This window comes from Chiloscyllium punctatum, chromosome 3, assembly GCF_047496795.1.
Source record: "Chiloscyllium punctatum isolate Juve2018m chromosome 3, sChiPun1.3, whole genome shotgun sequence".
Lineage (NCBI taxonomy): Eukaryota > Metazoa > Chordata > Chondrichthyes > Orectolobiformes > Hemiscylliidae > Chiloscyllium > Chiloscyllium punctatum.
The window spans coordinates 33652942-33679581 of NC_092741.1; the positions used below are offsets into that span (position 1 = coordinate 33652942).

A 26640-nucleotide genomic window follows, 5' to 3' on the forward strand; every position below is an offset into this window, starting at 1 on the left:
TGTCCATACCAGTCCAACACCAGCTCCTCCACATCATAACTGGGCTAGACAAAGTGTGAAAAGCTTAGAGGTGATAAAATTCTTAATCTGAATCCAAGAACACTTTTTAAGCCAGTAGGTAGATAGTTCTACAAGAGAGCAGTGGCACTTAAACTAATTTAAGAGAATAAAAGCAGGGGGTGGCATTGTGATAATGTCACTAGGCGAGCAGTCCACAGCCTGAGGCCCATGTTCTGGGGACATATGTTTCAATCTTGCTGTGGGGCAGATGTTAAAATTGTATCTGGAACTCTTTACCTGAAAGTGTGATACAGGCAGGAACCATGACAAAATTTTAAAAGTATTTAGGGAAACATTTGAAATACCATCGGATGCAAGACTATAGGCCAAGTGTTAGAAAATGAGGCTAGAGAAGCTTCAGTGTTTGATGACTGGTCGCATACAATGCACTGAAGAGCTTCTTTCTGTACTGGAAATCTCGGTCCCTCTAACTTATTTTCCATTATTAATTTCCTAGGTACAATCTTTCAAAGATCAGTGCTCAGTTTAGTGACTCTTTTTTTCCTTTTCAAATATTTGTGGAAACTCTTATCTGTTTTTATATTTCTATCTCGCTTCCACTCATTATTTTTCTACCATTCAACAATGGCACCTCCACATCGTGGCTTTTTAAAAAATTGTTCTTTAATGGTTTCTAAATTCTGTCAATCTTCTGACCAACCAGGAAAATTCTCAGAATTGCGTAAGTTTTCTTTCCTTTTACTATCCTTAATCTCCTTAGTTGACCACACATGGTGTAACCTTCTCATAGAACCTTTCTTCCTTGTTGGAATATATCTTTGCTGGCAGTTATTAAATATCTTCTTGGATGTTTTCCACTGCATCTCTACTGTTTTACCATAATTTCCCAGTTCACTTCAGACAACTGTCATCATATCCTTGTTTAAGTTTATTTAAGACTGAAACTCTAAACCTAAATCCGTACTCTTACCCTTAAACCAATTGTGAATTTCAATCCTGTTATGATCACTTTTCTACCGAGAGGCTGCTTTATGTTTTCACTGTATGTTGCATCACATTTGTTACATCGAAGTTTGGGTTGACAAGTGGCAAGTAACACCAGTGCCACACAAGTGCCAGGCAATGATCATCTCTATTGATAGTGAATCTAACCATTGCCCATGGACATTCAATGGCATTACCATTGCTGAATTCCTATGATCAATATACTGGGTGTTACCACTGACCAGAAACTGAGCCACATAAACACTGCAGCTACAAGAGCAAGTCAGAGGCTAGGAACTCTAAGGTGAGTTGTCGGGCATTGTCTACTCCAGAGGATTGTGGAGGCTAGAAAACTGAATGTATTTAAACAGAAGGTAGCTAGCTCTCAATTCCCCAATATTACAAAAGTCCCTGAGGCACAAAAGAGGAGTTGAGGCCTAAGTCGGATCAACCATAATGTTATAGAATGGTGGAGCAGGTTTGAGGGACACAATGGCCTACTCTCTGATCTTTTACATACTTATGTAAGCCACCCTCCATCCTGATCTGGAAATATATTGCTGTTCCTTCAGTGTTGCTGGGTCAAGATTCTGGAACTCTCTTCCTAACAGCATTGCTGGTACACTTACATCAAATGGATTGTCGTGGTTTAAGAAGGCAGCTCACTATCAAGTTCTTGAGGGTAATTAGGGATGGGCAATAAACGCTGTCCTAGTGAGTAACTTCACATCTCATGAATGAATAAATACAAACTGCAGCATCAATGCTGATTTGGTTTATCCAGTCTAAATGAAGACTGAAGTCATGTTGCATGCTTCTGTAATCTCTCCATTAATAGCACGCCCCACACTACCACTATGGTTTAGTGAGCCACAAATAAAACTTACAAATATATCCTTCCTCTTGCAATTTCTTAGCTGCATCCAAACCAATTCCACATGTGTTCTTCATATCAGAGATTCTCTTTTACTGATTCCATTCCCTTATTTATCAGCACCACACCATCTCCTTTTTGTTTTACTTATCCTTTTCCAATGTTGAATATCCCTCATCAATCCTCCATATGATCTAATAAATTTAATGAACCCAAGACTTCCCACAGCCCTTTTAGATAGATGAGAGAATAACTTGTGAAGAGCACATAATGTCTGTAAAGTTAGAAGACATAGGTTAAGTGAGTGGGCAAACATTGGCAGCTGGAATGTAATGTGATAAAATTTGAACATGTCTGCTTTGACAGGAAGAAGAGAAAACCAGCATACCATTTATATCAAGAGAAGTTGCAGAGCTCTTGGGTAGAGGGATGTAGGTCTCCTGGTACAGTACATAAATTGTAAAAAGATTAGTATTCAGGCACAAGTGATTAGGTAGACAAATAATTTTTTTGCAAGGAAGAATAGAATATAAAAATGGATATGGTTTGCTGCAGTTGTACAGGGCATTGGTGAGATTAAATCAGGAGAGTTGTGAAATGGGTAACTAGGGATGGGCAAAAAATGCTAGACCAGCTAGTGACGTCTATGTCCTGCAAGTGAATAAAAAATAGCAGTTCAGAGAAAGTTCATTCAACCCATACCTGGACTGGGCGTGGGTTGGGGGATGGAATTTATGTGACAAGGTTTAGATAGACAAGACCTTTGGAGCTTAGCAGAATTAGAGGTGATCTTATTGAACCTTTCAAGATCCTGAGGGGATTGACAAGGTGAATGCTGAAAGGATGTTTCCTGTTGTGGGGGTGACCAAAATTGGGGAATGTGTTTAAAAAATAAGGTGTGTTCTATTTAGGATGAAACTGGGAGTGTTTATCTCAAAGTTGTGTGTCATGGAACTCTCCTTCCTGAAAGCAGTGGAACCACGGTTATTGCTTATAATAGTTTCTTGACTAACAAAGGAGTTATATGTTACCATAAGTAAGCAGGAATGTGGAGCTGAGACTTATTAATTGAGATCTTGAATGATGGAGCGTGATTAATGGGCCAAATGCTACTACTGCTCTTTGTTTATATATACTGCCACTGACATAGCTTTGAAGTGTAGTCCTGGGAAGAGGGGTGGTGAGGAAAACCTTGAAAAGGAGGAGGGAATGGCCTGGAAGGTCCGGTCCTCTCCCATCCTCTCCACTCCAGATTCCACTCCTCTCTTCCCGTCCTTCCCACTTCTTGGCTGCATCTGTTAACGAATCGATGATTGTCTCAGTAAAAGTAACCAAGGAGTTATCTTTCCATTCCAGATTATATTAACTAAATTTACATTCCACCTGTTGTGGTGATGTCCGGCACGTGTTCCCAGTGCTTTGGCCAGGGTCTCTGGATACTGGTGTCAGTGTGACAAACATCCCACCGCTGCTTTGTGCCAATTCTAACTGCGGGAGAGGACACTGTGCAGCTTCCTATGAGATAGTGTAAATTGTGAATTTAAAATTTACCCTAAACTTGTCTTAAAGGAAGCAAATGTCAGCCTTCAGTCTATTTAGTTCCTGCAAGGGTGATTCAAGAAGATTTATGCCTCATTAACACAAGTAAAGGAATTATTACACCACTAGGTGAAAGCAAGTAATTGTGAAAGGGACTGATTACAATCTGTAGACAAGGTGTTACCAAGTTATTGCCTGAAGCCTGATTACGATGTTTAGCTATCATGAAAGACCTTTTTAAATCCATATGCTCGCATAATCAAGTATGTTGTGTGAAAGGAAGATAGATTCTGAGTCAGAATTATACGGCATAGAAACAGACCTTTCGGTCCAGCTCGTCTATGCCAACCAGATATTCTAAATTAATGTGGTCAGCAGTTGCCCCATATCCCTCTAAACCCTTCCTATTCATGTACCCATCCACATATCTTTTAAATTAGAATCCCTACAGTGTGGAAACAGGCCCCTCAGGCCAACCAGTCCACGCAGACCCTCCAAGGTGTAACCCACCCAGACCCATTTCCCTCTGACTAATGCATCTAATACCATGGGCAATTTAGCATGGCTAATTCACCTGACCAGCACATATTTGGATTGCGGGAGGAAACCCACACAGATGGGGAGAATGTGCAAACTCCACACAGACGGTTGCCCGAAGCTGGAATTGAACCTAGGACCCTGCTGCTGTGAGGCAGCAGTGCTAACCACTGAGCCACCATACCACTCTTAAATGTTGTAATTGTACCAGCCTCTACCACTTCATCTGGCAACTCATTCCATACATGCACCACCGTCAATGTGAAAAAGCTGACACTTCGATCCCTTTTATATCTTTTCCCTCTTACTTTAAGCTTATGTCCTCTAATTTAGGAATCCCCTGCCCTGGGAAAAAGATCTTGGCTATTCACGCTTTTCATGATTTTATAAACGTTTATAAGGTCACCTCTTAGCCTCTGACACTCCAGGGAAAATATCCAGCCTATTCCGTCTCTCCCTATAGCCTCCAACCCCAGCAACATTCTTGTAAGTCTTTTCTGAGCCCTTTCAAATTCAACAATATTCTTCCTATAGAACAGAGACCAGAACTAAACGTAATGTTCCAAAAGTGGCCTAACTAATGTCCTGTCCAGCTGCAACATGACTCCTCAACTCCACACGAAGGCAAGCGTAGCAAACACCACTTTCACGACTCTGTCTATCCATGACTCCACCTTCAAGGAACTATGAACTTGCACCCCAAGTTTCTTTTTGTTCAACAACACTCCCTAGGACATACCGTTAAATGTATTTGTCCTACCCCTGATTTGCCTTACCAAAATGCAATGCTTAATTTATCTGAACTAAACTCCATCTGCCACTCTTTGGTCTATCTGATCAAAGTCCATTGTATCCGTGATACTCATCATCACAAGGAGAAAATGAAGACTGCAGATGTTGGAGATCTGAGTTGAAAAGTGTGGCACAGGAAAAGCACAGCAGGTCAGGCAGCATCTTGAGAGGCAAGAGAATCGACGTTTCAGGCATAAGCCCTCCTTCACTATCCATTACACCACTAATTTTGGTGTCATTTGCAAACTTACCGGACATTCCTCCTCTCCTCACATCCAAATCATTTATATAAATGACAAAACGTAGTGGACATATCACCAATCCTTGCGGTATCCCATTGGCCCAGGCCTCTAGTCTGAAAAACAACCCTCCACCACCACCTTTCTCCTATTTTCAAGCCAATTTTGTATCCAAATAGCTAGCTCCTGGATTCTGTGATCTAACCTTGCTAACCAAACTATCATGCAGAACCTGGTCAAATGCATAGAGCATTCTGGGTAATCAAAGATGCAGGACAGGAAAAATTTCTGGCTGTACCAGCTGTTCCTTTTTTGAGGTATTTTAGGTGTTGGAGGTGATTTCCTTGAATTCCAGGAGCAGTAATTACTGTTTCATATGCTGTTGCATTGTTTTGGAACTTTGGAAAAAGCGAATCAAAACAACAGCAGTTTTAAACAAGGAGAGGTATAGACAAAGGAAGCACATGGTGATGTCAGTGCAGGAGAGAGAGAAAGAAACTGACACCACAGTGAACCTGCACAGTTACTGCCTTTGCTGTTTGAATTCATGTATCGCTAGACATCAGTGTCTGGGAAAAACCAACAAACAATAAAATTCACAACTGATCTTGGAGGAACTGTTTGAGCAAAGTCACAACACAGAAAAACAGATAAGTGAATAGTTTTAACCTGGAGCAGTGTTTTGTAGAGGAATAAGATGGTGTTATTTTCTGGGTCTGTACGTTGTGAAGGAGCAAACAAATGGCCTTTAGTAGAGTGATATGCACTTGTCAGATGTGGAAGTTTAAGGAGAGTTTACGGGTTACTGTGGATTATATCTACGATGGATAGCAGTGAGTTGAGGGGTGCGTAGGTTAAGTTATTATATTTTACATTAGAATTAAATCTTCGCACAACATCATGGGCCAAAGGGCCTGTTCTGTGCTGTACTTTTCTATGTTCAATATTTAAATGCTATTGGTTGCGAATCCTATCAGGTCGAATGGATCGGTTGGAGAGACAGTGAGAGGCAATGAGGAATTTGTAACAGCAATGGTATGAGATGGATAGCAGTTATAGGAAAGGGGGAGCATCGCAGATACAGTCACAAAGATGGGTTAAATCCAGGAAAGGTAAGAGAGGTAGGCAGTTAGTGCAGGAGCCTTCTGTAGCTATCCCCATTTCCAACAAGTACGCTGTTTTGGAAAATGTAGGGGGTGATGGCTTCTCAGGGGAACATAGCACAAACAGCCAAATTTCTGGTATTGAGACTGGCTCTAATGCAATGAGGGGCACATCGGGTTCCAAGAGATCAACTGTGTTAGGGGACCCTCTAGTCCAAGGTACAGACAGACGTTTCTGTAGCCAGCAGCAAAAAATCAGAATGGTGTGTTGTTCCAGGTGAAAGTGAGGACTGCAGATGCTGGAGATCAGAGCTGAAAATGTGTTGCTGGAAAAGCGCAGCAGGTCAGGCAGCATCCAAGGAACAGGAGAATTGACATTTCGGGTATAAGCCTGAAGAAGGGCTTATGCCCGAAACGTCGATTCTCCTGTTCCTTGGATGCTGCCTGACCTGCGCTTTTCCAGCAACACATTTTCAGCTCTGTTACTTCCAGGTGCCAAGATCAAGGATGTCTCAGGGAGGGTGCAGAATGCTCTCAAAAGGGAGAGGGACCGGCAAGAGGTCATTGTCCACATTGAAACCAACAACATAGGAAGGGAAAAGGTTGAGATTCTGAAGGGAGATTACAAAGTTAGGCAGGACTTTAAAAAGGGGATCCTCGAGAGTAGTAATATCTGGATTACTCCCAGTGCTCCGAGCTAGTGAGGGCAGGAATAGGAGGATAGAGCAGATGAATGCATGGCTGAGCAGCTAGTGTATGGGAGAAGGATTCATGTGGTTTGGATCATTGAAGTCTCTTTTGGGGTAGAAGTGATCTGTACACGAAGGACGGATTGCACCTAAATTGGAAGGGGACTAATATCCTAGCAGGGAGATTTGCTAAAGCTGCACGGGAGAATTTAAACTGGTAAGGTGGCGGGGGTGGGGGTCCCAGGGAGATAGTGAGGAAAGAGGTCAATCTGAGACTGGTACAGTTGAGAACAGAATTGAGTCAAACAGTCAGGGCAGGCAGGGACAAGGTAGGACTAATAAATTAAACTGCATTTATTTCAATGCAAGGGGCCTAACAGGGAAGGCAGATGAACTCAGGGCATGGTTAGAAACATGGGATTGGGATATCATAGCAATTACAGAAACATGGCTCAGGGTTGGACAGGACTGGCAGCTTAATGTTCCAGGTTACAAATGCTACAGGAAGGATAGAAAGGGAGGCAAGAGAGGGGGGTGGGGGGGGGGGGGGGGGGGGGGTGGGGGTGGCATTTTTGATAAGAGATAACATTGCAGCTGTACTGAGGGAGGATATTCCCAGAAATACATCCAGGGAAGTTTATTTGGGTGGAACTGAGAAATAAGTAAGGGTTGATCACCTTATTGGGATTGTATGAAAGACCCCCTAATAGAGGGAAATTGAGAAACAAATTTGTAAGGATTTTAGATTTTTTAGATTACATTACAGTGTGGAAACAGGCCCTTCGGCCCAACAAGTCCACACTGACCTGCCGAAGCGCAACCCACCCCTACCCCTACATTTACCCCTTACCTAACACTACGGGCAATTTAGCATGGCCAATTCACCTGACCTGCACATCTTTGGACTGTGGGAGGAAACCCACGCAGACATGGGGAGTGCAAACTCCACACAGTCAACCGCCTGAGGCGGGAATTGAACTCAGGTCTCTGGCGCTGTGAGGCAGTAGTGCTAACCACTGTGCCACCGTGCCACCCTAAGATCTCAGCTATCTGTAAGAATAATAGGGTGGTTATGGTAGGGGATTTTAACTTTCCAAACATGGACTGGGACTGCCATAGTGTTAAGGATTTAGGTGGAGAGGAATTTAAGTGTGTAAAAGAAACTTTTCTGAGTCAGTATGTGGATGTACGTACTAGAGAGGGTGCAAAACTTGATCTGTTCTTAGGAAATAAGGCAGGACTGGTCACTGAGGTGTCAGTGGGGGAGCACTTTTTGGGGCCTGTGATCATAATTCTATTAGTTTTAAAATAGTGATGGGAAAAGATCTAAAAGTTGAAGTTCTAAATTGGAGAAGGCCAATTTTGATGGTATTAGACAAGAACTTTCAAAAGCTGATTGGGGGCAGATGTTTGGAGGTAAAAGGAATGGCTAGAAAATGGGAAGCCTTCAGAAATGAGATAACAAGAATCCAGAGGCAGTATATTCCTGTCAGGGTGAAAGGAAAGGCTGGTAGGTATAGGGAATGCTGGATGACTAAAGAAATTGAGGTGAAAATGTGTTGCTGGAAAAGCACAGGTCAGGCAGCATCCAAGGAACAGGAGAATCGACGTTTCGGGCATCAGCCCTTCTTCAGGAATGAGGGAATGCCTCGTTCCTGTAGAAGGGCTCATGCCTGGAATGTCGATGCTCCTGCTCCTTGGATGCTGCCTGACCTGTGCTTTTCCAGCAACACATTTTCAGCTCTGATCTCCAGCATCTGCAGTCCTCACTTTCTCCTAAAGAATTTGAGGGTTTGGTTAAGAAAAAGAAAGAAGCATATGTCAGGTATAGACAGGATAGATCGAGTGAATCCTTAGAAGAGTGTAAAGGCAGTAGGAGTATACCTAAAAGGGAAATCAGGAGGGCAAAAGGGGGGCATGAGATAGCTTTGGCAAATAGAATTAAGGAGAATCCAAAGGGTTTTTACATTAAGGACAAAAGGGTAACTAGAGAGAGAATAGGGCCCCTCAAAGATCAACAAGGTAAAAACAATGACTGCAGATGCTGAAAATCAAATACTGGATTAGTGGTGCTGGAAGAGCACAGCAGTTCAGGCAGGGATGCTGCCTGAACTGCTGTGCTCTTCCAGCACCACTAATCCAGTATCCCCTCAAAGATCAGCAAGGCGGCCTTTGTGTGGAGCCTCCGAAAATGGGGGAGATACTAAACGAGTATTATGCATCAGTACTTACTGTGGAAAAGGACTTGGAAGATATAGAAAGTAGGGAAATACAGGGTGACATCTTGAAAAATGTTCATATTACAGAGGAGGAAGTGCTGGATGTCTTGAAACGCATGAAGGTGGATAAATCACCAGGACCTGATCAGGTGTACCCTAGAACTCTGTAGGAAGGTAGGGAAGTGATTGCTGGGCCTCTTGCTGAGATATTTGTATATCTCGGGTGAGTTGCTGGAAGACTGGAGGTTGGCTAACATGGTGCCACTATTTAAGAAGGGTGGTAGGGACAAGCCAGGGAACTATAGACCAGTGAGCTGGAGGTCGGTGATGGGCAAGTTGTTGTAGGGAATCCCAAGGGACAGGATGTACACGTATTTGGAAAGGCAAGGACTGATTAGGGATAGTCAGCATGGCTTTGTGGGTGGGAAATCATGTCTCAAACTTGATTGAGTTTTTGAAGTAACAAAGAGGACTGAGGGCAGAGTGGTAGATGTGATCTATATGGACTTCAGTAAGGTGTTCGACAATGTTCCCTACGGGACACTGGTTAGCAAAGTTAGATCACATGGAATACAGGGAGAACTAGCCATTTGAATACAGAACTGGCTCAAAAGTAGAAGACCGAGGGTGGTGGTGGAGGATTGCTTTTCAGACTGGAGGTCTGTGTGCAGTGGAGTGCCACAAGGATCGGTGCTGGGTCCACTATTTTTCGTCACTTATATAAATGATTTGGATGTGAGCATAAGAGGTATGTTAGTAAGTTTGCGGATGACACCAAAATTGGAGGTGTCGTGGACAACGAAGAAGGTTATCTCTGGTTACAACAGGATCTTGATCAGATGGGTCAATGGGCTGAGGAATGGCAGATGGAGTTTAATTTAGATAAATGCGATGTGCTGCATTTTGGGGAAGCAAATCTTACCTTTACGTGTAAAAGTCCTGCTAAGGTCCTAGGGAGTGTTGCTGAAGCAATAGCTCCTTGAAAGTGGGGTCGCAGGTAGATAGGATAGTGAAGAAGGCATTTGGTATGCTTTCCTTTATCAGTCAGAGTATTGAGTACAGGAGTTGGGAGGTCACTTTGCGGCTGTACAGGACATTGGTTAGACCACTGTTGGAATATTGCATGCAATTCTGGTTTCCTTCCTATCGGAAAGATGTTGTGAAACTTGAAAGGATTCAGAAAAGATTTACAAGGATGTTGCCAGGGTTGAAGAATTTGAGCTATAGGGAGAGGCTGAACAGGCTGGGGCTGTTTTCCCTGGAGCGTCGGAGGCTGAGGGGTGACCTTAGAGGTTTACAAAATTATGAGAGGCATGGATAAGATAAGTAGACAAAGTCTTTTCCTTGGGGTGGGGAGTCCAGAACTAGACGGTATAGGTTTAGGGTGAGAGGGGAGCGATATAAAAGAGACCTAAGGGGCAACTTTTTCACGCAGAGGGTGGTACATGTATGGAATGATTTGCCAGAGGAAGTGGTGGAGGCTGATGCAATTGCAATATTTAAAAGGCATTTGGATGGGTATATGAATAGGAAGGGTTTGGAGGGTTATGGACTGAATGCTGGCAGGTGGGACTAGATTGGGTAGGGATATCTGATCAGCATGAACCGGTTGGACCGAATGGTCTCTTTCCGTGTTGTACATCTCTATGACTCTTTGACTCTAAGTCCATATCCACGACATCTGCCATGCTGCCTTCATCAATCTTATTAGTCACCTCTTCAAAAAATGTTCAATCATGTGAGGGAGACATGATACCCAACGCATAAAGTCACATTGACTATCCTAATTGGTCTTTGCCTTTCCAAATGTATGTAAGTAACGTCCCTCAGAATCCCCTTCTCTGATGTCCGGCTCACCGCTCTATAGTTCGCTGTCGATTCTTTACCTGCCTCCTTATATAATGGCATCACATTAACCACCCTCTAGTCTTCTGCCTCACCCATGGCTATCGATGATACAAATATTTTAGCAAGGTGCCCAGCAATCCCTTCCCTAGTTTCCCACAAAATTCTAGGATACGCCTGATCAGTATAGGTTTCTTTTTCTGACCATGTGGTTGCTGCCTTTGTCTGTCTTCCTCCTTTTTAAAGTGCTGTTGTTTTGATCTTTTCTCCCCCAAAGTTCCAAAACAATGCAACAACATATAAAACAGTAATGCCTGCTGCTGGAATTCGAGGATATCACTTCCAACACTTAAATTACCTCAAAACAAAAGCAGCTCTTACAGCCACAATGTTTTCCTGTCCTCCATCTTGGATTACCCAGAATTCACTGGGAAGGATGTTGTCAAACTTGACAGGATTTACAAGAATGTTGCCAGGGTTGGAGGATTTGAGCTATAGGGAGAGGCTGAAAGGCTGAGGCTAATTTCCCTGGAGCCGGTGGAGGCTGAGGAGTGACCTTATAGAAGTTTATTAAATCATGAAGGGCATGGATAGAGTAAATAGACACAAAGTCTTTTCCCTCAGTTGGGGAAATCCAGAACTAGAGGGCATAGGCTTAGGGTGAGAGGGGAAAAATTTAAAAGGGACCTAAGAGGCAATTTTTTCCCGTAGCAGGTGACGTGTATGGAATGAACTGCTAGAAGAAGTGGTGGAGGCTGGTACAATTATAACATTGAAAAGGCATCTGGATAGTTATATGGATAGGAAGGGTTTAGAGGGATATGGGTCCAGATTAATTTAGGATATCTGGTTGGCATGAACAAGTTGGATCAAAGGGTCTATTTCCATGCCGTATATCTCTTTGACTATGACTCTGTCAGGTCCCAGGGATTGATCGATCGTTTTAAGACGTCCAGCACCTCTTTCTCTGAAATATGGACACTTAGCAACTTAGAGATGTACAGCCCGAAAATACACCCTTCAGTCCAATTCATCCATGCTGACCAGATATCCGAACCTAATCTAGTCACGTTTGCCAGCACTTGGTCCATATTCCTCTAAACCCTTTCTATGTGAACATAGGAGGTATAGTTTGTAAGTTTGCAGATGACACCAAGATTGGAGGTGTAGTAGACAGCAAAGAAGATTTTCTCATTACAATGGCATCTTGATCAGATAGGCCAATTGGTTGAGGACTGGCAGATGGAGTTTAATTTAGATAAATACAAGGTGCTGCATTTGGGAAAGCAAATCTTAGCAGGACTTGTACACTTGATAAGATCCGAGGGAGTGTTGCTGAACAGAGACCTTGGAGTGCAGATTCATAGCTCCTCCAAAGTAGAATCACAGGTAGATAGAATAGTGAAGGTGGCATTTGGTATGTTTTCCTTTATTGGTCAGAGTATTGAGTATAGAGGTTGGGAGGTTCTGTTGCAGCTGGACAGGACATTGGTTAGGCACTTTTGGAATATTGTATGCAGTTCTGGTCTCCTTCCTATTGGAAGGATATTGTGAAACTTGGAACATCAGAAAAAATTTACAAGGATGTTGCCAGGGTTGGAGGATTTGAGCTGTAGGGAGAGGCTGAATAGGCTGAGGCTGCTTTCCCTGGAGAATCAAAGTCTGAGGGGTGACCGTATAGAGGTTTTTATAATCATGAAGGGCATGGATACGGAAATAGACAAGGTCTTTTCCCTGGGGTGGGGGAGTCCAGAACTAGAGGGCATAGGCTGAGGGTGAGAGGGGCAAGATATGAGAGAGACTTAAGGGGAAGCATTTTCATGCAGAGGGTGCTATGTGTGTGGAATGAGCTGCCAGTCTGAAAAAACAACCCTCCTCCACCACCCGCTGTCTTCTACCTTTGAGCCAGTTCTGTAGCCAAATGGCTAGTTCTCCCTGTATTCCATGATCCAACCTTGCTAACCAGTCTCCCATGGGGAACCTTGTGGAATGCCTTATTGAAGTCCATATAGATCATGTCTACCACTCTGCCCTCATCAATCCTCTTTGTTACTGTATCAAAAAACTCAATCAAGTTCGTGAGACATGATTTCCCATGCACAAAGCCATGTTGACTATCCTTAATCAGTCCTTGCCTTTCCAAATACATCTACATCCTGTCCCTCAGGATTCCCTCCAACAACTTGCCCACCACTGACTTCAGGCTCACTGGTCTATAGTTCCCTGGCTTGTCCTTACCACCTTTCTTAAATAATGGTACCACGTTAGCCAACCTCCAGTTGTCTTGGCCCACATCCCTCCAAATCCTTTCTATTCATATACCCATCCAGATAACTTTTAAATGTTGTAATTGTACGAGCCTCCTCCACTTCCTCTGGCAGCTTGTTCCATACATGCACCACCCTTTTCATAAAAGGATTGCCCCTTCAATCCCTTTTAAATCTTCTCTCACTGTAAACCTATGCCTTCTAGTTCTGGACTCCCCCACACCCAGGAAAAGACCTTGTCTATTTGCCCTATCCATACCCCTCATGATTTTGTAAACCTCTAATAGGTTACTCCTCAGTCTCTGACGCTCCAAGGAAAACAGCCCCAGCCTATTCAGCCTCTCCCTTTAGCTCAAACTGTCCAATCCTGACATCCTTGTAAAGCTTTTCAGGATGTCACTTATATTTTTCCAAGTTCTCTAGTTTCCATACTCCTCTTCACAGTAAGTACAGACTCTCATTTAGAATGCTCCTTTTGCAATCTCCGTTTTACCCAAAGTGCCAAGTATTTGCAAAATATGGTCACACATTTTGTATTATGTTGTGATGTAGCAGCCACATTGTGCACAGTTGAATGTGTGGTGCTGGAAAAGCACAGCAAGTTAGGCAAGATCCGAGGAGCAGGAGAATCGACGTTTCAGGCAAAAGCCCTTCATCTGCCCTTCAAAAGCCCTCTCCTGATGAAGGGCTTTTGCCCGAAGCGTCAGTTCTCCTGCTCCTCAGATGCTGCCTGACCTGCCTGTGCTTTTGCAGCACCACACTCTTGACTCTGATCTCCAGTCATCTGCAGTCCTCAATTTCTTCATATTGTGCACAGCCAGTTCCCACAAACAACAAGTGATAATACCCTGGTAATCGGTTTCATTTTTTGTGAATAAACTGTGGATGCTGAAGATGAGTCAAAACCAATACTAAATATTAGCTCTGTTTCCTTTTTCACAAATGCTACTGAGTTTCCGTAGCATTGTGTTTTTTTTCAGATTTATGATGTTGATTAATGGACCATTATTAGTTGTGATTACAGAATACTTTCCTGCTCTTCTTCAAATAAGTGTTATGAGATGTTTTGCTGAGGGAACAGATAGGACCTTGGTTGAATGTCTCATCTGAAAGGCAGCAGGTGACAGAAGGGCAGCACTCCGTCAGTACTGTACTGGAGGCTCAGCTCCGGTTTCAGCGCTGTTAAGCCTGCAGTGGTCCACAGATCTGCAGCCCATACACAGAGCAAATGACAGGAGTTCACATTTATGGACTGCAAAGGTTCAGAGCTGGCATCCTGAGACCAGAAATTTTACAATAAAGGCAATGAATGCACACAATTGTATGTGTACAGAGTCTGGATAATTAGAAAAAAAGCCTTTTGTTTATCTGCTGCATTTCACAATCGATGTTTGAAATGTTATTGCACTTAAATGAGAGATTGATCTGCACATTTGCAAAGGACCAAAAGCTAGACTTGAAAACACATTCACAGCGATGGTTATGCATATTGAAATATAGATGCACATATGTAGCTATTCACTTTGCCTACATGCACATGTGCACGCATTCAAATGAAAATATATTAGCATAAGTACGAAGGTTTGTACGGTTGTATCTGACAATCACATCCTCAAATTCGCACAACAAATTTTCACAAAGAAGGTCGACATACACAATTAGATTAGATTAGATTACTTACAGTGTGGAAACAGGCCCTTCGGCCCAACAAGTCCACACCGCCCCGCCGAAGCGTAACCCACCCATACCCCTACATCTACCCCTTACCTACCACTACGGGCAATTTAGCATGGCCAATTCACCTGACCTGCACATCTTTGGACTGAAACCGGAAGCACCCGGAGGAAACCCACGCAGACACTGGGAGAACGTGCAAACTCCACACAGTCAGTCGCCTGAGGCGGGAATTGAACCCGGGTCACTGGCGCTGTGAGGCAGCAGTGCTAACCACTGTGCCACCGTGCTGCCCACGGATTATGGATTATGCAAATGTATACATACAACTGTGCATGTTCATGGATATAATCTTATGTTTACACACTCACCCAAGTGCAGAAGCCAAAACTCGAGCAAAAATATTTTTATTTCAAAAATATTTGTTCATAAAAGTATGTTTGTACACATGGTCAGTATAGCATTTCGGTTCTGTACAATAACATACAAAGAAACAAAGATTGGAATTTGCCTCTATTCAACAAACGTCCCCTAGGTTTTTTTTTTGCCTGTACAAGACCATGTTTACATATATTGAGGCACTGGGAGGGGTCGATAACTAAACAGATCCCCATTTTATTTAGATGGTGACCTTTCCTCACTGCACCTTGGTGGCAGCTGCTCCAAGCTTTATTGCATCCCTCAGCTCGTAGTCTTGGACATTGGAAAGTGCCAGTCTGCTACACTCAAGATCATTGAACATAGAACAATACCGCACAGAACAGGCCCTTTGACCCTCGATGAATAAAGGAGGTACATTGGAAAATAGCGAATCTAAAGAAACCCCTAAATCTAATGAGTTTTGGAACAATCATTTCCTTGCTCTGGAAGACTAGCAAGTTTTGAGTTGCTAGCTCTCCAAGCGAAGTTGGTGTTTGTCTCAGTACATGTCCCAGGGAACAGACCTTCAAGCACAGAGTCCTGTGACACGGAGCTGCTCAGGATGAAAACTGCATCTTTCTCCAGACTTCCTTTGCGAAGGCATATTTCAGCAGGAGATGTGAGACAGTCTCAAACCCCTGCAGCCATTTGACAGCAGTGTGTGGTGGTGCAGAGTCCAGGTTTGCAAAAAGGATCTCGCAGGTAATGTCCTTCTCACCACCAGCCAAATGACGTCGCGGTGCTTGTTGGAAGATTCTGATGATGAAGCATTCAGCTAAATAACTTTGACAGTTTGCTCAGGGAACAACCTGACAGGATCCACCCTGTCTTTTTCCCACCGAGTCTTGAGAACACTACGTGCTGACCACTTCTGGATGGACTTGTGGTCAAAGGTGTTTTTCTCCATAAATTTCTCCATGAAGGACAGATGGGATGGAACAGTCCAACTACTTGGGGCATTCTGCAGCAACAAGGCGTGTCCCATTGTTAGCAACACCTCAGTATGTAGTGACACTTGGTGTTCATGTACTGAGGGTCTACGCACAATTCGATGCAGCCACACAAAGGTGGCCATCAGGATGAAGATGGCACTGAGTATGTTGTCCCATCCCCAACTGCTAATCCAGAGATAAACACAAGAGACACATATTCAGGCACACTGTCAACATGCAATCTCTCACAGAGCGTCAATTAGTTCTTATATGTTTCTGTTTCACTTAAAGTTACGAGATTCTTTTCACTCGTTAAAGTAAAGCTCCTTTGGTGACTCAGTGTTTGGAAATTGGTGAGCTGTCAGGTTTGTTTTCGACATGCTCTGCACAGTTATTTATTGCTTTGTTTGTGGTCAAAACTGGGTGCAGCTGAGCTGGTGATTGGTAGCTCTTTCAAGCCTCCAGAAACTTGGCTCTACCACAACAGCAGCAGCAGCTCATGGGCACTGCCCCATGCTTACACTCATTCCTGCGCTAAGAAAACAGCTGACGACTGTCTGCACTTTATGGACTTTAAAGCGACTTATTGGAATATGGAATCTTTGCACAGCGAAAGTACGTTACTTTGATATAATGCCGCCCCCCCCCCCCCCCCCCATTGATTTCGCTGGTTCTGAGCACCAGCAAATGACAGGAATCAGTAATAAATTGAGGAAATCTAAGGGTCGTGTTGGCTCAAAGTACCTGTACAGCTGCCAGCTCCACATCAAAGACATGGCACTTGCTCTTATCCCATTGTCTTGCAGTTTTCCCGCGAACTTTTGATCTTGGCTGATGAAAATCATCAAAGTCCTGAGCAGAGGATTAAGTGGGGAATGTGGATGACTCTGAGGGTGGGGGCTGAATTTGGGTCTGCTGGATCTTGGTTTCGGGTAGATTCGCCTGAGAATCTATTGGGCTGTGGAGGGTAGAGCTCGTGGAAGTAAATCCTCTTCAGCCCTGTTTGTGGAGCATTTTGGATGTTGCAGGGTGATACATTGCCCAGTTACCATAGACATTCCAGCCTTTCATACTCAGTCCTGGAAGAGCTCAATTTTGTTGAGAATAAATCTTGGTCCAATGCTTGGCACTAAGTCCAAAATCTACCTGAAAATGAAGGGTGTTTCTTTTTGAAGGATTGTCCTTTGAAATAATAACCTATCATTTGCTCAGAAACATGGTTGGGAGAGAGGGTTAGTAAGCACCTTGCCTTTTATCTTTGACTGTTCTTGGATTTCTGGCCCCTAGCTTTCAGGGTGGTGTTTGTGTTTATTTTCTATGACTGGGGTCTAAGCTGTCTTGTACAGAGAACAGAAACCTGTCTCCATGACTTGACATCACCAATCCTAGGACCCGGTGGCAGCTGGAAATCCCCAACATTCCTTCACCTGAAATAATTTTGAAACAACCTTCCCCTTTTTAATTGGCACCCATTCTGAAAGTTACAGCTCACACAGCAATGGCAATGCACACTCTGGTTTTAAGCATCCGTTGTAACTCAGTGACAGTCTTATCTCAAGAGGGTTGGAATATAAAAGCAGAGATGTACTACTAAGACTTTATAAAGCTCTGGTTAGGCCCCATTTGGAGTACTGTGTCCAGTTTTGGTCCCCACACCTCAGGAAGGACATACTGGCACTGGAACGTGTCCAGCGGAGATTCACACGGATGATCCCTGGAATGACAGGTCTAGCATATGAGGAACGGCTGAGGATACTGGGATTGTATTCGTTGGAGTTTAGAAGATTAAGGGGAGACTTAATTGAGACGTACAAAATAATACATGGCTTGGAAAAGGTGGATGCTAGGAAATTGTTTCCGTTAGACGAGGAGACTAGGACCCGTGGACACAGCCTTCGAATTAGAGGGGGTCATTTCAGAACAGAAATGCGGAGACCTTTCTTCAGCCAGAGAGTGGTGGGCCTGTGGAATTCATTGCCACAGAGTGCAGTGGAAGCCGGGACGCTAAATGTCTTCAAGGCCGAGATTGATAGATTCTTGTTGTCTAGAGGAATTAAGGGCTACGGGGAGAACGCTAGTAAGTGGAGCTGAAATGCGCATCAGCCATGATTGAATGGTGGAGTGGACTCGATGGGCCGAATGGCCTTACTTCCACTCCTATGTCTTATGGTCTTATATCAGAGACAGCAGTTTTTCGGTTCCATACCCATGTCAGGGATTCCAGCTCATGGTCCACCTGTGTAAACCTGAGAGAATGTTGTGCTGTAAGAGGGGCCTCCCTCAGGACAGACTATAAACTGAGATTCTGTCTCCTCTCTAGTGCTGATGGAAAATCTCCCTTGACAGTTAGAAGAAAAGTTAGGGAATTTCCACTGAAGTTCTGACCGATGATTAACCACATTATGAAATTGGAGCATCTCACTTGTGTTTTGAATGACATGTCATGTGCAGAATATAGTCTAATTAAACTTGGAGATTGAGGAAATGGACACAGAAGGCTCTGAAAATATGAATGTGAAACGTGGAAGGATAAACAACTAGTTCAGGAGTGGTCTAAATGTCCAAGCAAATTGGAACCTGGAAACTGCGCTCCTAAACTGGTTAATCATTTGACTATTGTTAAATTGGACTGTTGTTTTATTCTTAATACTTTATGGCCATAAAGTACAGCTCAGAACTAACCCGATGGATACAGTTGTATTACTTCCATGACATTCCACCGGTTAGACGTTTGTGGCCATTCCATTATTTAGTCTTAAGTTCTCTGGTAAAAAATGTCTCTTCAACCACAGCAAGTCCCAAAAGTTGTCATAACCAGTGAAGTACCTTCATTGTTGTAAGGTTGGAAATATAGCAGCCAATTTGCACACAGTAAATTTCCAAAATTAACAATTTGATAATCAGATTGTCTCTTTTTACATAAAAAGAAAGGCTGAGTCTTGGGCTAACATCTCAATGAGCATAGCATCATAGAAACTAACTGCATGGAAGGAAACAATTCCGCCCATCATGTCAGCACTGGCTAATGAGCCATCCAGTCCAATCCCATTTACCAGCCTCTGTAGCTTAAGATACTTAAAGTGTACATCCACATTTAGTGCTCTTCAGTAGCTCAGTTGGTAGAGTGGAAGACTGTAGAGTTCATAAAAACATCCTCAGGTCACTGGTTCAATTCCAGTTCAAAGGAAATTAAAGGTTCTTGTGGCACAATAGTAGTGTCTCTAACTTTGGGCCAGGAGCCCCAGGTTCAAGTCCCACCTGTTCCAGAAGGATGAAGAAGCATCTGATTGAAACTTACTGAATACTGAGAGGCCTCAATAGAGTGGACATGGAGATGATATTTCCAATAATAGAGATTAGGACCTGAGAGCACAGCCTCAGTGAAGGGGCAACCTTTAGAACTGAGATGAAGAGGACTTTCTTCAGTCAGAGGGTACTGAATCTGTGGAACTGATCGCCACAGAGGGCTGTGGAGGCTAAGTCATTGAGTGTCTTTAAGACAGGTTCTTGACTGGTAAAAGGATTAAGGGGAGAAGATGGGAATGGGGTTGAGAAACATATCAGCCATGATTGAATGGCAGAGCATACCAGATGGGCTGAATGTCCTAATTCTGCTCCTTTATCTTCTCTAAATACTTTCTTAAATGTGATGCCACACTGCTCTTTCAATCAGTGAGTTCAAGACTCCCATTACAAGACTTCCATTATCTTTGGGTGAAAATCTTCACTCTAAACATTGTATTTCTTACCCCTAAATCCATGTTTACCCATACGATTGGGGCTCCTCCAACTCATTCTCCCTACACCCTTGTTTGAAAGAAAGAAATCTGGTTTTGGGGTGAGATCATTTTAAAGCTTCTGGACTTGAAACCTGCACAATATTATGGCTCATTGATCCAGAGCTGACAAGGTGCTGCCATTGGCTTTCAGGTTAGAGAAAAGAGAGGGATTCAAGATTCCAAGAGTTGATGACCGTCCTGTGGGCCTCCCCATCATTCCATACCTTTCTGTTGGGGAACCTTTGCTCATTCCTCTTCCATACCCCTAAAACTCCTTGATGGACGAAGTGTCAAGGCTATGTATGAGATGGGGCTGAACCTCACAGCTTACTGTGGTGAAGTGAGCTGGCTCCCTCTTACAAAGTAAACTCACATCTGTGAGTTGACCGCTAGGTAGAGCTAGAGAGAGGGCCTGGAACCAGCTAATGAAATGTATTCTACCAATAGGGGATTGCCATCAGTGAGCACAAGAAGTAGAAGGAATAGTGTATGTTACTGGTGCATAATTCATCTCATGCAGGATACAGTGTAGAGCGTGGTGTCCAGTTAGGTTAATTATCAAAGGGAATCTGAAAAGAATACCTCAGTTCCTCCAGCTCCTGCATTCTTTAATTGTTTTCAATAAAAAGAGGAGGGGCATGACTTGGGGGGTTAATCTTTTTCCTATCCAATATTTCTGTATATGCATAGCCCAATTTCTTTTTATTTCCTAGCCTTTTGCAACATATTGCAGACAGTTCAGGTCCAGAGCAGTGGCACAATCAGCAGGCTTTTGAGATTCATGGTATCTTCCGGTTCGTGGACATGAGCGAGGATTTTACAGAAGGTAAGAGCCATCAAGTGGCAGGAATACCCCAAACTGATTCACAAGTGGCTAAAGTATCAAATGCAACTATTTGGTTGGTTTCTTGCTACTCCGCATGTCTTGAGACAGCTTGCCCAGAGGGTCCATCTGATAGAGATAGGTCATCCATTCCTAGGCTTTCACCAAAACTACTGTTGAAGTAGGCACTCAAGTGGGATGAAGTCTGCAGAATCATTCCAGCTGTCTTGCTCTGTTGGTCATGTTATGGATAGTGGTATCTCCAACAGTTCCACTAAGGAATGACCTAGCACAAGAGGAAAGATAGCAATCCTCGGAATGTGACTTACTCTTCATTGCCTCCACTGATGATCCGGATTAAGACATTCGGGGCACTGGCTGCTAAGACTTATGCCAATGTCTGCACATTGGATGAGAGAAGAAAATTTCAGTTAAATCTAGATGTAATGGGGGAATGTGTTTGCATCTGGCAGATGATCATTCATAGAAACAGATGATAGTTAGGATGATCCAGTAGAATATACAAAGTACACTTGTGTCCTTCTGCAAGAGCTTGTCTAAATCTCAGAACCAGATCATGATTCTAAATTGTATGTGAGCTTTAATGATCTTAGTTATCAGATAAACCAAGAGATTATAGCCTTTGTACTCAATAAAAATGCATATTTGGGAACCATTTGATTAAGTTCTTTGAAATAATGGAGATAAATAGGTTTTGCAGTGTGTTAAGTAATCACAGACATTGAGTATCAGGAGAATTTTCTTCTCTTTGCTTTGTCTTGGGTCTATTTAGTGATTAGTGGTCGAGAATCCACCACAGTGCAGTATCCACAGACGAGGCTCTGATTTTTGTAACTAGCATTTATTGTAATAAGAGCAATTACATGTAGTAAGACATAATTGCTGGGGTGCTCAGGAGCTGATACAGACACATCTGCACCCTCAGATGCACGTGCTTTAACAGCTAGGGTAGAGCATTGGATCTGCAAATGCAGACAAAAGTATCTAGTTTTAGCAATACAGTGTACTTAAAACATATTTAATTGGCCAAAAAGTGTCCCAGAGCATTGTGCCGAAGTAAAAATGTTATCTACACCCAAGCCTGTCTTCCTTTTGCATGTCCTGCAAGCACCATAATGTTCAATTTCCTCTCCCTGTCTCTCACTGCCCCGACTAGGACATATGTCATTGTTCTTCCTAATTTCTGAATCAAAGTCTGGAGCTCCCTACCTAACGGGAACACTACGTGGATGGCAGCAATGCATCGGAAAGACCTGTGCTAAGATTTGGCTTTGTCAATGACATCCATGCCAATAGCAAACCATTAAAAAAAAATGAGCAATGGATTTGGTGTTATTTTTAGAGGGAGGATTGGGGTTGTGAATGCATGGAATGCGTTGCCAGCTGTGGTGGTGGTGGAAGCAGTCACTGGGGACATTTAAGTGACTGCTGGATATGCACATGGATAGTAGTGAGTTGAGGAGTGCGTAAGTTAAGTTGCTATATTTTACATTAGGATTAAATCTCTGCACAACATTGTGGGCGAAAGGGCTTGTTCTGTGCTGTACTTTTCTATGTTCTATGACAGGGAAATTATTCTAAACCTGTATCAACCTTTGGTTAGACAACAACTAGAGCATTGTCTGCAGTTTTGGTCGTTGTACTTTAAAAATAATACAAAGACACTGGAGGGGTTACAGTGAAGATGTACCAGGATGATATCAGAAATAAGTAAGTATATATCAGGAAAACATTGTCAGACAGTCTCTTTTACCTTGAAAAGAGAAGGTTTAGAAGGAACCTAGTGGAGGTCTTTAAAATGAATTTTAATAATGGATAGATGGATTATTTCCTCTTGTAGAGACCAGCATAATTAAAGGCCGTCAATATCCAATAGTAACCAAGATATCCAGTAGAGAATTCAAAAGAAACTTAGAATGGCAAAAATGTGGAAACTGCTGAATTCTTCAAGCAAATATTGCTGCCTTTAAGGGAAAGCTAGACATGTGAGGGAGAAGGGAGTGGAGATGCAACGATAGATTTAAATGAAGAAGCTCAAGTGGAACATGAAGTGGAACATTTCTGGCTGGGCTGAATGGCCTGTATCTGTATCCCTGTATAAGGTGGTATATTCTATTTAGGCATATATGAATAACAAGAATTCAACTGCAGGATTAGATCATGCCCTGGTCAGTGCTAACTTTCTTTTGTAACAGAAGTGTATGAAACTGAAGGTTCTGGAGCAATTCTGTGTCGAGGGGGTAGCGAGCTAACATTTAGAGTCTGGTATGACTCTTCCTCGGAACAGCATCTCCAATACTTTGTTTTTATTTGAAGTGAATTTTTTTTAACCATTAGCAAAGACTAACCGTGACTATTATATTCTCACCCAAATCAGGCAAGTATGGGGCACCAATGAGTGTATACTGTGGAAGGATACGGAATAATGAAGCAGAGTTCAGTCTTGTTCGCAGTAACAGCGTGGATTCTAATCTCCATTTACAGGCGGGAGGTTGGCTCTCCAAAGGCAAAGGTAAAAATGGAAATTTTTGTGGGTCAAGGAAGTGCTGTTGGTTAGACACTCCTTCACTACTGCAAACTTGGGTTTAATGCAGCCTTTTGGGAAATGGTCTGTTCTGTCTGGAATATAGGAAAATTTGAAAGAGGAGTCAGCCATTTAATCCCTCACCTGCTCCGCTATTCAATTAGACCATATCTGATCTGGAACTCCACTTTATACTTACCTCCTCTCCTTCCAGCGTAATCTTGCACCAGTTTAGTGAGTATGGTCTTCAAAAGCTTAGATACTTCCAGCTAACACAGTCTTTTGAGAAAGGGAATTCCAAATTTCTGTTGTCAGTTAAGTGCCAGGTTACCAACCTGCTCTGCTGGTGGGAGAGGTCCTGTGTAAAGCAAGTGTCAGCCAGGGAGAGACTGCGGATGGGGCTGGTCTGATCATCTGAAATGATCGAGACGCAGTAGGTTGAGCTTCATCAGGGCTGAGGTCAAAACACATTGCTGGGGGATGAGTAGAGACAGCTTTCCTCTGCATCATAACCTGAGGTAAAGCTGACCTGTGAACATGCTCTAGGTGCCAGAAATAGGAAAGTGTCAGTGTTTTAGTACCTTCAAGTCCATCTTGCTGAGCATGAACATCATTTCATCCTATTTTGATACGTTTTCGCTCTCTGGATGCATGATAGCTAGTGCAAACGGTCATTTAAAAATCTGACATTGATAGGTTTTTTTTAATTTCTAAAGTAAATTTGTTGTGTGCTTGGAGGAAATAAATCTGCAGGTGGGAGAGTGGATTGCCGTACTTACAGTAAGTCTGAAGGGATTCGATGGGCTGAATGGCCTCATTCGGTGCTGTAATGAATCTCCAAATTTGCCTGAAAGAGGTGGAAGCAATGCATCTTGTGGTAGCGGTACTGTGGCTCAGTGGTTAGCATTGCTGCCTCACAGCACCAGGGACCCAGTTCAATTCCCAGCCTCGGGTGACTGTCTGTGTGGAGTTTGTATATTCTCCCATGTCTGCGTGAATTTCCTACCACAATCCAAAGATGTGTAGGTTAGGTTGATTGGCCATACTAAATTGTCCATAGTGTCCAGGGATGTGAAGGCTAGGTGGACTAGCATGAGAAGTAGGGTTGCAGAGGCAGGGTAGAATGGTAGGTCTGGGTGGGGATGATGTTTGCACCTGGGTGTGGACTCGATGGGCTGAATGGTCTGCTTCCACACTGTACCTTAAGTACAACAATGCATTTATATAGTGTCTTTAATGGAATTAGATCTTCCAAGTCTCTTGAGTGGTAAAAACCATCTGACACCAAATCACAATATTTGACAAGTTTGGTCATAGAGAGAGGTTCTAAGAAGTATCTTAAAGCAAGAAAATGAGATACAAAGGCAGAGAGAAAGAGAGAGGGTAGGCTATAAACATGGCTATCGTTAGTGGAATTTAAAATTGGGAATGTTCAAGAGGCCAGAAAGTGAATTAGAATCACTGTGAACAAATTGACATCTTATCACTCCCCCACTTCTGGTTCTCTTGCCAATGATCGTAAACCTGTGTCGTTATTGACCCTGTTGCTAGTGGAGACAGCTTCTCCTGATCTATTTTATGAAAACCCTTCATGATTTTGAATGCCAGAGAAGGGCAACCAGTTAATATTTCAGGTTATGTGATATTGTTCTCGCTTCACGATGCTGCCTAACCTGCCAAGCGTTTCTAGCATTTTATTTTCCATATGAAAGTTGATGAGAATTGTTTGCAGTGTTTACTGATGGAGCTTTTGTTCTTTAAGAGCAGTGGACTCTACGAACCCTCGTGTTTTCTGCAGCCATTCTTCAGTCCAGTCTGAACTTGCCCCTAAAGAAAACCTGTTTTGTAAAGAGCACTGAGGGAGGTCAGCAGTCCGTGGGTGGCTGGCTTTTGGACAGTAATAATTTCTATCACTTTCTGTATGGCAGCAGATTACAGGCTGCTTCTCATGTTCATGGCTACAGTGTGAAGCTGGACTGGGCTGAGACAGAGGTAGACGGTGGCCATCCCTCCCTCGATACGCTTCAACTTAAAAACAAACTCAAACGACGAATGTCTGAAATCCTGCCACAAAAGAGTAAGTTCCATCTGCAAGGATTGGCATTTCTCTTTCCTCTTTTTGGTCCTCACCTCCTCCTGTCCTTTGTTCTTTCCCTTTATTTTGTCCTTAGTCTCACTTTTCTTCTCAGCATCATTTCTAAGCTGACTACCTCACCCTCTCTGTCCAGTTTTTCACTGTCTCTACTCCTTCACTCTGCCTCTGTTTTTGATCTTCCTGCCCTCATTATAAGTTTTTATCTCTCTTTGTTCACTGCTTCTTTCCTCACCATCCTGTGCTTTCTCTCCTCTCGCTTTTTCTCTCTCCCTCTCTGTTCACTGTCACTGAAGCTTGTTTATTTTACCTCAACGTTGCACTTTCTCTTTAGTTCTTCTTTCTCACTGGTCATTTATCACCTTCCTTTACCTCATTCTGAGTTTCTCATTTCCTTTCTCCCCTCTTTTTTCATAATTCCTTTTCTCTTTCCTGCTTTTCCTTATTTCCTTTCTCTCTCTCTCTCTCTGACTTCTCTTTTGCTTTCTTGCTTTTCCACATTTCTCTCTCTTCCTCTCTCTCATTCCCTTTATCAGTATCTCTTTCTATTTTGCCACTCTCGCTTCCTTTCCCTTCTTCCTTGCCATCCCTCTCTACTGTGGTTCTCATCATGTTTCCCTCCAATCCTTTGATTTTACTCTCACGTCTTTCCACATAAGATGCAAAACAATTTCTACATAATTGTAAATGATCACAATATGCTTTGAGTGCCTGTAAGAACCAGTATGGCCCATGGCCAAGACTGTTAGTACCTGCTGGAGCATTACATCCGAGAGTCATAGAGATGTACAGCATGGAAACATTGGTCCAACCCCTCCATGCCGACCAGATGTCCCAAATAAATCTAGTCCCATGTGTCAACATTTAGCTCATATCCATCTTAAACCCTTCATATTCATATACCCATATAGATGCCTTATAAATGTTGTACCAGCCTCCACTACTACCTCTGGCAGTTCATTCTATACACACACCACCCTCTGCATGAAAAAGTTTCCTCTTAGATCCCTTTTAAATCTTTCCCCTCTCACTCTAAACTTATGCCTTCTAGTTTAGGACTCCCCCACCCTTGGGAAAAGACCATGTCTATTTATCCTAATCATGCCACTCATAATTTTAGAAGCCTCAGTCTCTGATGCACCAGGGAAAATAACTCTAGTCTATGCAGTCTCTGCCTTTAGCTCAAACCCTCTGATCCTGTTTCACAATGGGACCTGTGTTTCACTGAAAGAAGGGGCTCGATTCTGTAAATTAATGTCCAACTTT

The 26640-nt window shown here is 43.0% G+C and overlaps 1 protein-coding gene across 1 annotated transcript in view; it reads left to right on the forward strand.

Annotated features, from left to right (window-relative positions):
• Positions 1 to 26640, forward strand: part of LOC140457347 (TOG array regulator of axonemal microtubules protein 2-like) — a 118435-nt gene that overhangs the window by 25213 nt on the left and 66582 nt on the right. The window contains exon 2 of the mRNA XM_072551377.1: positions 20628 to 20740. Within this exon, the coding sequence (XP_072407478.1) occupies positions 20719 to 20740 (22 nt within the window). The 5' untranslated portion in view covers positions 20628 to 20718. The remainder of the gene's footprint in view (positions 1 to 20627; positions 20741 to 26640) is intronic.